The sequence below is a fragment of the Delphinapterus leucas genome, chromosome 2, assembly GCF_059928025.1.
Source record: "Delphinapterus leucas isolate spDelLeu-1000000601 "Yukka" chromosome 2, BTC_Dleu_Yukka2, whole genome shotgun sequence".
Lineage (NCBI taxonomy): Eukaryota > Metazoa > Chordata > Mammalia > Artiodactyla > Monodontidae > Delphinapterus > Delphinapterus leucas.
In genome coordinates this window covers 6,355,998-6,369,689 of record NC_143130.1, presented here as the reverse complement: position 1 = coordinate 6,369,689, position 13,692 = coordinate 6,355,998, and the positions used below count along the sequence as shown (strand labels likewise).

General features: G+C 35.2%; 1 protein-coding gene across 3 annotated transcripts in view; it reads right to left on the bottom strand.

Annotated features, from left to right (window-relative positions):
* The window catches only part of MINDY3 (MINDY lysine 48 deubiquitinase 3), a 95,156-nt gene that overhangs the window by 61,807 nt on the left and 19,657 nt on the right, over positions 1–13,692 (bottom strand). For all 3 annotated transcript variants that reach the window (XM_089906377.1, XM_022580580.2, XM_022580579.2), the window contains exons 5-8: positions 12,507–12,558; positions 11,511–11,625; positions 8,532–8,605; positions 7,552–7,631 (exon numbers count right to left, since the gene is read on the bottom strand). In XM_089906377.1, coding sequence (XP_089762503.1) covers positions 7,552–7,631; positions 8,532–8,605; positions 11,511–11,625; positions 12,507–12,558 — 321 coding nt within the window. The remainder of the gene's footprint in view (positions 1–7,551; positions 7,632–8,531; positions 8,606–11,510; positions 11,626–12,506; positions 12,559–13,692) is intronic.

The following is a 13,692-nucleotide window of genomic DNA, read 5'->3' as shown; positions in this document are numbered from 1 at the left end:
AGCTGAAGGACTGGACAGGCACAGATGCGAGGGATACAGGTCTTCAGGCACAGGGAGCGGCACGAACAAAGAAATGAAAGCAGGTAGCATGATTCTGTTCAAGCACAGGTTCATGATGGCTGAAAACTTAAGCTGGGGTGAGATTATGTAGGGTCCTCGAGTAAGTAAGGTAAAGAGCCTATAGTTAAAAATATGGAGGAAAAAAAGGACTTGAAGGATGTTAGAATACCTAAAACAAAAAGCAGTACAATACAGAAAAAGGCTTGGTTGTCTCACTTATGGGTAAAGGTACATGCCATCTGAGCCATAAACTTTGTGAAATCTATTTTTGAAGTGAGGAGCTTTTAAAAACCCCCTTATTAGCTGTCTGTCGAATTGCTGAGAAGTCAGGTTGCTAGAGAATTGGTGTCTAGCCAGGGTTGCCAGCTCTAGCAAATAAAAACAAAGATGCCCAGTTAAATATAAATTTCAGATACAAAATATAATTTTTCAGTATAAGTATATTCCAAATACTGAACGGGACATACTTACACTAAAAATGATTGTTTATTTGAAATTCAAATTTAAATGGGAGTCCTGCATTTTGTCTGGCAACTTAGTTCCAGCTAACTTAATATATTTTTACAACTAATAGAATTTGGAGAAAAGGAGCACTTCTGACCTTTCCTCACATAAATTCTGATAAACCAAATACGTTTCAAATTTGTATAGCACCTGGCCACTAACTGCAATTCACATTAACTACTTAAAAATATGAAAATTTCAAAATGATCTTAATCTTCAGAGTTTAGATTCTCGTACTGTCTATGTATCTTGAGTCTATCAGCTTTCAATTAACTATGCCTGGAAGGACTGCCATAGTGATTTATATCAAAAGAAAAAAGAAACGAAGAATGTGGGTTTCTGATTTATAAGACCTGACTCTATTTCAATCCCATAAAATGAAGAAAACATTAAAATAAAAATAATCATCAAATAAACATACGAAAGCCATAAATGTACAATACATACAAAAAGAGAGGGTGCGCAAACGCTATGGGATTCGTTTACGAAAGAAAGGAGGCCATGGGAAGACTGATCTATGGGAAAATAAAATCAAAGAAAACCTCAGCTCAAAATACAGGCAACAGTAAAAATGAAGATATCTGGCAGGTTAATAGGGGCCAGACCACAAAAGGATTTTAAGACCCTGCTAAGAAGTTTGGATTTCATTTTAAGTGCATGGGGAAGCCAGCTATTGAATGGTTTTAAGTGAGAGAATATCATGATCTGATTTACTGTTTAAAATATCAGGCTAGTTACCGCGAAGGACTGAGGCGTGGGCAAGGATGAATTCAGTGATTAGTTCTATTGCAGTTTTACTTGTACTCTATGGCAGAAGCAAAAGCTAGTTTTAATAACTGAGGTAGAATAACGTACATGAATTCAAGAACTATATGATCAAAAATATATACTTTCATTTAAAGATATAAAAAACTATCTAGATGGGAAGACCTAATATTGTAAAGATGTCACTTCTCTAAAATAATACACAAATTTACTGTAAGCTCAAGCAAAATGTTTAGAGATTTCTTAAAACTAGAAATTAAAAAGCTGGAAAAGCATTTAATTGGAATAGATAGTATGGAAAAGACCATGATAAATTTGAAAAAGTACAATATTAGGGAACGTGCTAATAAATACCAAAGTGTATTATATAACTATGTAACAGTGTAATTTGGGCATAAGAACTCACAAATAGATTAGTGGAATAGAAGACTCCAAAAAATGACTCATACCTATGGGAAAATCTGTTATTTGATAAAGCAGGTGTTTCATATCTGTGGAGAACTGACTGGAATTAGGAAATTCTTTGGGAAAAAGTAAAAAGGTAGATCCCTACTTCATACCACTCATAAATAAATAACCAGATGGATTAACGAGCTAAACATTAAAAAAAAATAACATCTACAAAAGCATTTGAAGAAAATACTAGAGAGTATTAGTTTTAATCTTGGGTAGGAGAAACATAAAACAGATACAAGGAAAAAATTTAAAAACAAAAGCCATAACAGAACAGATCAAATGATTTAATCTCATAAAAATGAAAAGCTTTGGTATATAAAAGATACCAGTGGCAAAGTTAAAGGAGACAGAAAAGGCTGACAGAAAATATTTGCAACATAGATTTAACACACAAAGAACGAAGAATTTATAAAGCATCCCTAGAAATTGTAAATAAAAGAAAATAAATAACCTCTCCCCAAAAAATGCCAAAAAACAGAAAGAGACAATTCCCAGAAGAAGCACTGAAAGTTGAGAAACATATGAAAAGATGGTCAACTGCAGCCTCACTAGGAATCAGAGAAACATGAATCAAAACAGGCTACCAGGTGTCAATAAACTGATGGACAAAATATTAAAGATGGAGAGCTCTGAGTGTTGGCCAGTATGCAGAAAAACAGGAACTCTCCTACATGCTGGAAGCATAAGTTTATACTTCTCTAGTTGGTAAAGCAAATTTTAGAAGGTAATTTGGCATTATCTATCAAAGTTTAACAGGTGTTCCTTAAAAGGTTAAATAAACACAGAATTATCATATGACCCAGGATTTTCACTCCTGGGAAGATGCTAAAGAAAAATAAAAACATATTCTCACAAACATTTGTACATAAATGTTCCTAACGACATTACTCATCACAACGAAGTGGAAACAAGCCAAATGTCCATCAACTGATGAACGAAAAAAAGAACATGTGGTATAAAGCATACAATGAAATATTGTTCAATAAAATGGAGTGAAGTGCTGGTACATGCTAAAACATGGATGAACCTTGAAAACATTATGCTAAGTGAAATAAGCTGGTACGGAAGACCAGATATTAAAGACATGATTCTGTTACCAGAAATGTCCAGAACAGGCAAACCTACAGAGACAGGAAGCAGATTAATGGCTGCTAAGGGTTTTGGGGAAGTGACTCCTAATGGGTTCAAGGGGTATTGCGGAGATGATACAAACATTCTAAAATTGATGTGGTGATGGCTGCACAACTCTTAAGAACATAACTAAAACCAGTGACTTGTACATTTTAAATGGGAGATGTGTAAGGTATGTGAATTACATCTCAATAAATCCACTTAGTTAAAAAAAAAAAACAAAAAACCCAGAAGCCTAAATTTTGTTAACATACGTTCTGCTTTTAGGAATCTATCCTCCAGGAATACTTGAATTTGAACAGAGAGATATATACAAAAATGTTCACTGCAGAATTGTTTGTAACAGCCAAAAATGGTAGTACCATCTAAACGTTCATAAAAAATAAACTAGGGGCAAAAGACAAATGGGGGGAAAAAATGTTTACTACATATATGACAGATCAAGCATTGATATCCTGTATAAATAAAGGTGAGAAAACTGCCCATTTATCTTTCATTGAAACTTCTTGGCCTTTCCTGGATAAACACGTAATGTCCATTTTCTTTCCCACTGCCAGATTGATGACTATTGCTAGGAAAAAGCCTAATTATAAGCTTTACTGGTTAGATCCACTCTAAATAATTCTATGTAACCTCATCTCAGCTCTTAATTCTGATTGCACATTTAAAAACTTCTTTCACAATCCATCTCTATATTCCTTCTTACAGCAGTTGATTCAAACTCTTTCCCTCCTTTATATGCCTCTTTCTGTTCACTCATTCTGAGCAACTTCAAACTCTCAAGAGTTCTCCCAATTCAAATCTTGCATATTTCAAAATGCCTTTTTCTTTTCTCAACACATTCTTTCTTCCTGTTTTAGAAGAACTGTGCATCTTTCCAAGGTCACTGTTACTCTTGACTCCATTTACTATCTCTCCTATTAAAAGCAGTTCCCTTTCTAACAAACAATTTAGGTGACTTCTATCCCTTAAAACTATACCTGTGTATACCATCTCTTGGCCTTATTTTGACCAGGCAGTGAACTCCTGTTTCCATCCTTTCACCAGCAAAATTTCCTTGCTTACACTGCTAAAATATTTACTCCCTATGATATGGCTTCTATCTCAACTGCGCTTTTAATTGCTAAATTCATAGCCTCCCCCTAGCCCTCGTTCGCCTTGATTGAGGGATTCAGCACAGCTCATTCACTAACTCTGTGTCATGGACAAAAATCTTTGGATTAAATTCTCAACCTCAGCTTCCCTCCATAAATGAGGCAAATAACTACCTCTCAGGGCTACTGTGAAACTTAATAAAATAAACTTCTTCCACATCATCCTACATATTTATTTTCACACTGAAGACTCTGTTAAGTATAGTTTAAGAGGCTGTGTATCATGATGATTAAGTATGCTGGTTGCAGGGAACCAGACTACTGTGGTTGAAATCCCAGCTCTGCTGTTTACTAAACTGTATGGATGAAGCAAGATACTTAATTCGGTGCCTTACTTTCCTTTATTCTATGACCTTCATAGAGTAGTTGTAAGAGCGAAGTGAGAAAATGGAAAAAAAGCAGACAGTCCTTAAATACTAAGAACAGAGCTTGGCGTTGTTAAGATAATGTGAGTCACTGCTGCATAACGGGCGTTCTTAACAATCGTCAACAGTTGTAACTGCTCTTTAAAGAAAATGAAATACTGAGGAAAAGGACTGTTTTCTGTCACCAAAACATACACAGTGACTTAAAGCTGACTTCCCATGATGTTTCTTTCACGTGTTCATTTATTCATAAACTTTATTTGAAAACCTACTGGTTATTTGTACCTTACCCTCATCTGTCTAATTCATAGCTGAATTCTACAAATTCTACTTTCCTGTAGGCTCTTTCACAGAGGAAGAGTGGTCCAGGAGGAGGATGTACTACGGGGGACTGAGTGTAGGCCTTGGCTATGGTCAAAAGCTGTGTATGCCTGCTGTTGGACACTGGGCGTATTACTAAATTATCTGAGCCTCAGTTTTCTTACCTGTATATATTGAGGTTGAGAAGATACATATTCAAAACATACTGCTTAGCACAAAGTAACTAAATCCTAGTGGCTCTGTTTCTCTTCCTCTGCCATGCCTATTTCATCTCGTTACCTCCCAGCTGTCTTGACTATGTGCTATAGCTTTCGACTTGTCATCCCATCCCATTCCAATGCATTCTACAAGCTGACAGATTAGTGCTCTTATCTTGTGTCTTACGTTATTGCTCTGTTTAAATATCTTCAGTGACTCTCTTCGTAACGTCTGCCAGCTAATGTTTAAACTTTTTCAAATCAAGATCCTCTGGGTTCTTACCCAGCCCTACGTTTGCGATCTTCCCTCCCACTGTCTCCTTCACAGAAGCCAATTCTCTCGTCTCCTCAAACCTGGCTGCACATTAAACTCATCTAGGGGTAATTTTTAAATGATCCATGTCCAGACCCCACTACCTAGAAATTCTAATTTGTTTATTTATTCTCAGCTGGGGCCTGAGCACTGACTTACTCTTAGGCACCCTAAGTGATAACACAGGGTCGGGATTAAGATACACTGCTCTAATCAGACTCATCTGTCTCCCTGTTCCTAGAGACACAACCTATATTTTTCCCTCTCTCTCATTCCACGTGGCCCCATTAAAAGGGTAACTCTTACTTTATGGCTCTCCACCTATCCCAAAGGTTTTCTCCTTCCCCTGAATTGTATAACACTTTATTTCAACATGCTTCATTTTACCTCGCATTATAGTTATTTGTGTGCATGTTCCTGTTTTCCTCTTTTGAGGGAAAGCCAAGTTCTTCCCATGGGCCAGCTGAGGCATTTTAGAAATTTAATCTTAGTCTTTACAATCTAACAACCCTTTGAGGAAGATATTACCTCCCTATTAGCCAAGAGAAGTAAAGCAGCTCGCCTAAAGATTTATAAAACCAGTAACTCTTTAATTATAATTTTTCTTTGTATATTACATATATCACAACCTCCTCCCATGTTGTCAGACAGAAAAATATCTAATAAATGCTGAATGAATGTATGGAATTTTATTTCAAGTTTGGTGACTGAAATCAGATTCAACCTTAAGTCAACATTCCTAACAATTAAGGGAAAATGCAAGAAATATACCCTGCCTATTTTCTTTTCCAAGATAATTATTTCAAAGTTATTGCTTAGTTTTGATATTTAAACTATACTTTTAAAAAAATCCACAGCAAGACAACAGCTTTGAAAGCTAATATTTCAAGAAACAGAAAAGGATGAATTAGTACACATCAAGAACCTAAACTGGAATAATTGACCAATATCCTGTAAAGGAAGTACACAGCATGAAGAAGAGCCTATGGGAGACTTGAGAGACTGACATGCCTTTAACCAGCAGGATTAAATACTTTCAGCTATCAATCAGAATAAGGGCTCAAGAATAGGACGGGCGATGGGCTCAATTACCAAAAAAAATAGAGCAAGATAACCTGGCTACTTTTTCTGTCAGTGAATTTTACCAGAAATCACCTAAATTAGGTTCTCATTCTAACCTCATCACTCAGATAATTTTGCATATATTATCTAACGTAGGAAGGAAGGGTAGCTCTTAAATTTCTTAAACAGTAAAATGAAGGGCTGGGTTGTGTTAAGGTGCTTTTTAATTTTGAAATTCATTAATTTTTACTGATTTTTTTCCCCTTAATATTGTATTCCTTCATGTTTCTGTTAACTATGTGTCTTTCTAAAATTTGAGAGAACTTCAAATTTAAAATCAAGATTCACTCATTTAAATGGGAGCAAAAAGCAGTAACTATTATTTTCTCAATCATAATCTTTGCTTCTGTCATTTGTGACAGTTTTATCTAACTATAGAAGAAAAAATAAATTTCCCTGTGAACCATAGGAGCCATGATGCTTTCTGTTCTGTACCACATACTTCAAGAGGAGGTACACGGCAGTTATTCAGTAGAAATGAAAGCAGGCTGACTGAGTAAGAACAAACGAAAGGGAATCTTTTCGGGGCTGTGTGTCAGCCCTGCCTAGTGGATGGCCTGGCCAAAGGGGTTTCATGCCAACATCCCTGGCAACAACATGAAGCTACAGGCAAGAAATGATGAAGGCCAGAAATGGAGGCGATGGTGGTTTAAAATGCTCGGAAAACCTTAAATGTGCCCCACTTTTAAAGGAAATTACGAACATTAAAAGTAATACAGGAGAAAACCCACTAGTCTCTTAAAGCAAATATTTCAAATCACAATACTTGTAATTCTCAATTTCAAGCAAAATGCAACAGTGTTCCAGACTCACAGATACCACTGGATAAATATGTACTAACTTTACGTATACTAAGAGGACTATTTATTACTTTTTCTAAAGAAGTCCTACAATCCTAGTTTTATACTAGAGAAAACTAAAGGCTTGAGAAGTAGCTTGACTCAAGTCATAAACTTGGGATTTGAACCCAAGTTTGTCTGCCTCCAAAGTCTATGTTCTTCACGTTACAGCACCTTGAAAACTGTAAGGGATTCTCCTATAACAAAGCATTTATCTTAACCTCTAAGTAACGCAGAGCCACTAAACAGATTAATTAACCATCAACTGTATTCTAGTGAAATATTAATCATAAAGGAGATAAACACAATGAAGAACATACTTACTCATTCCTGAGCATTCTCTATCACCGTCCCATACGTTAGAAACTGCGTGTCCCGTTAGAAGGAGGTTAATTAAACTTTGGCTATTAATAAAAATTAAAAAGTAATTAAAATATGAATACACTAATTTTCAAAACAAATGATTCCTAAGGTAAGGCATAAAATAATGACTTTTTACATTAAATTATATTGTTTAGAAAACCAAGTTAGAGAGAAACCTTATAGTTCTCATTTTATGTACTTTGCTGAACAACCACCTTGCTAAATGTGTCACTTGCTGTATCACCGCAATCGTATCTATTGTTCTACATGTGCATATAAACTTAACAACTTTATCCAAGACATCGTATTTAAATGGATGAAAAAAAAATGATACTTAGACTAACACTTTACTTAATATTTATAATCGCCTTAAAAAATACAGATGTAATTGTAAAATTTGTGTTTGATGGAAGATACGTGAATTTTAACCTCTGAGGCAGAAAGATCTCAAGAAAAGGACTTATGTTTTAGAGTGAGTTAACAATCGATCACTGTGTTATTAATTTTACTAGAAATAGCTATAAAGAGCTTGAGAGGGAGGGTATTCTCAGAGAAAAATAAATAAAAAATTTTTTTCACCCAAGCAGGAAAGCATTTACAAATAAGGGTATACTTATTTCTAAGTCGAAATGAGTAAATTTCATCTATCAGAAAATTTCATGAACAGAATATTAAAGCAGAATTTGTTAAAGTATCCCCAGTGTCATCTTAAAACAAAATATTTCCTATAATAAATCCAATGCACACATAAACCTAAAGTGGAAATTAACACTTCATACCTAAAGCAAACACTGCAATAAAGCATAAGACTGCTCAAGTTCATAGACTTTATGCTGCTAGCACTGACGGACAAAATTATCTGACCCAGTAGTGTTTTATCTTAGGTCAAGTCCCTAAAAACCGAAGTCCCTGTGAGGAAATAATAGATTTTAGTTAATTACCTGCCATGTCCATACACAGGATCTATCAAAGGTTCACTTGAATCTTCAATTTCATTTTTTATGTTTTCAATGCCCTAAAGAAACCAAGAATTCATTGGCTTATTTTAAAAACTAAAAATGAAAATTATGGTAGTTTAACAACTGATCAATTTATACTATATATTAATAAAACACAATTACTTAATTAACTTTTCTCCCAAAGAATTACCCAGATTTGAAATGGGGGGGGTGCATTTGAGATGATAATGGTGAGTAGTAGTCAGTCTAAGAATCTTTTATTTTCTTCCATGGGCTGTACATAAGAACACAGGTAACAGATCCAATGTTGGTATGTGGGTTAAAGGGGTAGAGAGAGAAAAAGAATGTTTAAGCTTCAAGAGGAGGGAGGAGAAAATTATTGTATCCGAAAGTTAACACTCACTTAACTTCAGGTGAAACTGTATTCAAACCTAATATACCTGCTAAGGCGTCTGATGTATTTTCTTAGATCATTAAAAAAACTTATTGGCACTAAATACATACAGACATGAATGCTAATAAAGATATGAATTTAAATACACAAAAGGTATATCTGGTACATAAGAAAATGGAAGGTTTGCTTCTGATTGTGTGTTCTTACATATTGGTAATTCAAACGTGCACTGACAAAATAAAATGTAGACTGGGGGGGCAGGAAGCTTCCTATTTTTCCTGAAAGCCAATTTTCAGATATTTTTAACCCCCCAAAAGAGCATCCAAATCCCTGAAGTCTAGATACTGGATAAGTACAAGAAGAGCTAGGCATTTTAACTCCATCAATTCCAAAATGGCAAAGATAAACTGCCATTCATTGTGCTATTCACCTAACTTTAACCTTTGGTTCTATCTGATAACAGGCCATTTCTAAGAATTAAGGAGATGATAATCAAAATAGTAATGATTGTGTAAATATTACAGAAGGATACAAACAAGTGTGAGATCTTGCACTGGCCTTCTTTGTAAACAACTACACAAAACAGACTAGGATACAGCCATGATGAATAATATGAACAAATGACATAATCACTGGGGAGAAAGGGCTCATCATTTTAAAGACCAGCTCAAGGAGAACAACTAGACATGATGGTTTTATTGGCTGTAAAGGACAAGGGACAGAGGAGGCATCAAAATTTTTGAGCATAAAAAATTGGGAGAATACTGAATGGTCACGATGAACTCATAAGAAACCAGTCATCTTAGATACCTCCATGACTGCCATTCCCCAACTGCTAATGAACTACCAAGTACTTTAAGTTCTTTCTCTTAAATATTCTCCTAAATGTGTTAAAATTTCTAAGTTTAAAACATGCTCCTTTCCTTTTCCATGGTCACTGCTCTGGCTTAGGTTCACCTATTTCAGTAACTACTTTTCCATTTTTTCCTGACTCTAGTCTTGTACTCCACACACCAACCCCCTCCAGTACAACTCTGATACCAATTTAAAGAATCTTTTATCAACAAAAAGATCTCGTTACCCCATTGTTCACAATTTTTGTTTTGTTCTAAGTTTGGCCACATGAAAGGAAATCTTAAGTATTTCTGCACAGTATGCAAGGATCTTCATATTCTGAGTCTTTTCTACGTAAATGCCCAGTCTCATCTTCCACAATTGCCTTTCTCGTGTATTATGCTACACTAATGCTGAACTACTTAAGAGTTTCCCAAATGTGTGTTACATCCCCAATTATAAAGGCATAATCGTATGCCTTTATACTTGCAGTTCCCACAGCTTGGAATATCTTCCCACAGCTATTCCGTCCAGAAAACTTCTCGTCATCCATCAAATGATCCCTACAATACAAGGTCTGCCCTTGACCTCACCAAATGAACTTTGGCATCCCTTCACCTATTTCCCACCATGCTCTGTGCATGCAACAAACAAATAAACACCAAAACACACTGCCATGATGGAAGTAGCTATTAATGTGCCCACTTTTTTTTGTTTGTTTACATCACTGAAGAGGAATGATTTTAAAAAACTGTATCCCATATTGTAAGTTTAGTCCCTAGCACAGAGTCAATGCCCAATAAACATTTGTCAAATGAATGAAGTCTGATTTCAGATACAGCAAATCTAGCAGGATAACTGAGACTTAACAGGCTGCTAGAGATGTGAGGTTGGCATTTGGGGAAAAGGGTAGGACTGGAAGTGTTCATGTTGGAATTAACCACATAAAGGTAAGCTGAGAGAATAAAAGAGGTAAACAACAGGAAAAGATGGAAATGAAGCTATAAGCAAAAATGTAATTATGAGGCATTACAGAAAGAGAACTAGTGATGTATCAGGTAAGTTAAGAAGGGAGTGGGGGGCTTCCCTGGTGGCGCAGTGGTTGAGAATCCGCCTGCCAACGCAGGGGACACGGGTTCGAGCCCTGGTCTGGGAAGATCCCACATGCCACGGAGCAACTGGGCCCGTGAGCCACAACTACTGAGCCTGCGCGTCTGGAGCTTGTGCTCCGCAACAAGAGAGGCCGCGATAGTGAGAGGCCCGCGCACCGCGATGAAGAGTAGCCCCCGCTTGCCGCAACTAGAGAAAGCCCTCGCACAGAAACGAAGACCCAACACAGCCAAAAATAAATAAATAAATTTAAAAAAAAAAAAAAAAAAAAAAAAAAAAAAAAAAGAAGGGAGTGGGGTTTGGAAAGAGCTTCCAGAAGGGGTTAAGGGGTCAAGTGCCAGAAACTGCTAATATCAAAGAAAATAAAATTCCAAAGAACTGACTGCTCTTCATAATTAGAACATTACTGATAATCTCCGCAGTCCAGAAGATCATGGGTGAAAGCTGGAAAGTGGTTAAGTAACAGATGAGTGAAGAAAGAGAAGTCAATTCTTCATTATCAGCATAAGAGATTTTAATTCTGAGATTTAGAAACAACATGAAGAATAAAATTTCTCTTCACCTCAGGAAAAATACTAAACTCAAACTAATAAAAAACAGAAGAAGTATCTTCTTCAACAAACCTTTGTCAGTAACACAGAATACAGAAAAAGCAATACTCCAAATTTGTTTCCCCACACTGAATACTGGTCCAAGACAGCATCTTTTAATTCTGATAAACTTCTGAATGATCTTTTTCTGGGGAGGGGGAAAAGAATTAAGTATTAACAACATGATGAGACTGACTACATTCATAAATAGGAAAAATTTTTAATTGTCTTCTACATTAAAATGCATACATACAAATAGGAGATTTTTGTAAGTGTATCAAATTTTCAAATACAAATTTAGCCATTAAAGGCAAAAGCTACTGCTGACAACTGTCACTATCTATAATAGATACCATTAAAATAGAATGCCTACGTAGTAGGGACCTCTTCATCTCTTAGGCGAACTGTCTGGCAACAACTTCTTCAATGATCATACAGTTATTTAAGGAATGAGGTGGCCATCTTCTAGGATATGGTTAAGAACACAGAAAACTTGACTTTTTAAAGCCTGAAAATTATTTAACAAATATCTGAACACCAAAGATAAGGTGTACATTTGTGGCTTCTTTTAACATAATGTTATATTTCAAATCAAATGCCACCCGTAATTCTATCAACATAGCTATCCCTTACCTTTTATTTTATAACAAAAAATTTAAATACTCTGATGAAAATATGGCGCTTTTAATGAAAATTATAGAACGCGTATTTTGGCAAACAATAAAAGATAATGCAAATATTTATCACACTAGAAATCTTTATATTCAGTCAGACAGAAACATTAAGCTAAAATGATTTTTTCATTATAATGATGAAAAAGCTTTTAATGTTACGAAAGGGTATATTTCCATAGTTAATTTGGGAATCAGAATATTTTAAGTACACATTTACAAATTATTTTTTTTTTGAAATCGGAAAACAAATTAATCCTCAAGCATACAAATCTAACTACCTTTCCACAGTACGAACAGACTTAAAATGGCAATGTGTCCAGAAGGTAAGTATTTTAAATGTTCCAACGTTACTTACTGAATTAATGCATGAAATCGCTCAAAGCCAAGCTCTTCGACAGCCAAGGCAGCTATACATAAAAGACACTTTTCAGCACTACACATGGCAAATAAATGACACAAGATACACACAGCAGGCTGTAAATACTTTCAAGCAATTATAAGTTTCCCTCTTTCCTTACTCCCTTAAAGTTCTCAGTTTATTTTCAACTTTACTGTAACATAAATTTATATTTCAACATCTTAGTTACCATGATTATAACTAAAATGGATTTAATACTGAGGATGGAGAAGGGTGATTAAATAATAAACATTTCTTTTTTAATTCAGTTGTGCTGAAATCGTTAAAATATGAGAAATTATTGACAATCATAGTGCTTCACACATAGTTGTAATGTGTCCTGCGCTTTAAATAATCTTTCAATTCATAGCGCCAAGTAAAATCCTCATAGCTAACCTTCCTCCTACATAATATAAAATCTTTAGGCTTGATGCTTAATTATTAAACAGATGTATATAAAAAGGCAGAGCACTTTGAAAGTACACAGGTTCAACGACAGCTGTAAGTTTGTTTCCGCATTTATTTGTATAACTGTTGGGAAGTTTTCAGTAACTTATTTAGATTACGTTTATTAATACAGTACAATTATAAGTTTTTAAGAAATCAAAGGTAAAGTTTACTTAACACTTTTCTAAGTGCCAGGCCCCTTTCTAAATGCTCTATGGGCCTTAACCTCATTTAATCCTCAAACAACCCTATTACCCCATTTTACAGAGGAGGAACCTGAAGCCCAGAGAAGAATCCTCCCAAGAGCACAAAGCAATAAACAGCAGAGCTGAGATCCGAACCCAGACAGTCTCAGCTGCCCTAAGATGAAGTCTTTAAAGATATCCTACACGGATCAAAATGCCTACTCTCATTTATCACAATGAACAATTTCATATATATTTTATACAGTAAATCTTAGTACTTTCAAATATTCTCACTAGAGAACTGAATTGATTCGTTAAGAAATCAGAATTAAAATTTTGATTTACAATGTAAAATGTCACATTATTCTAGCCTTCCAAAGTCCAGTTTTAATTTTCAAATGTTTCAAATTACTTTTTTAAATCTTTAAAAGTCCAAAAGGATTAATTTAAATAATCTTTTGATTTGTGTGTGGGAAACAAACTGAAATTGAACCTGAATATTCACTACTGCA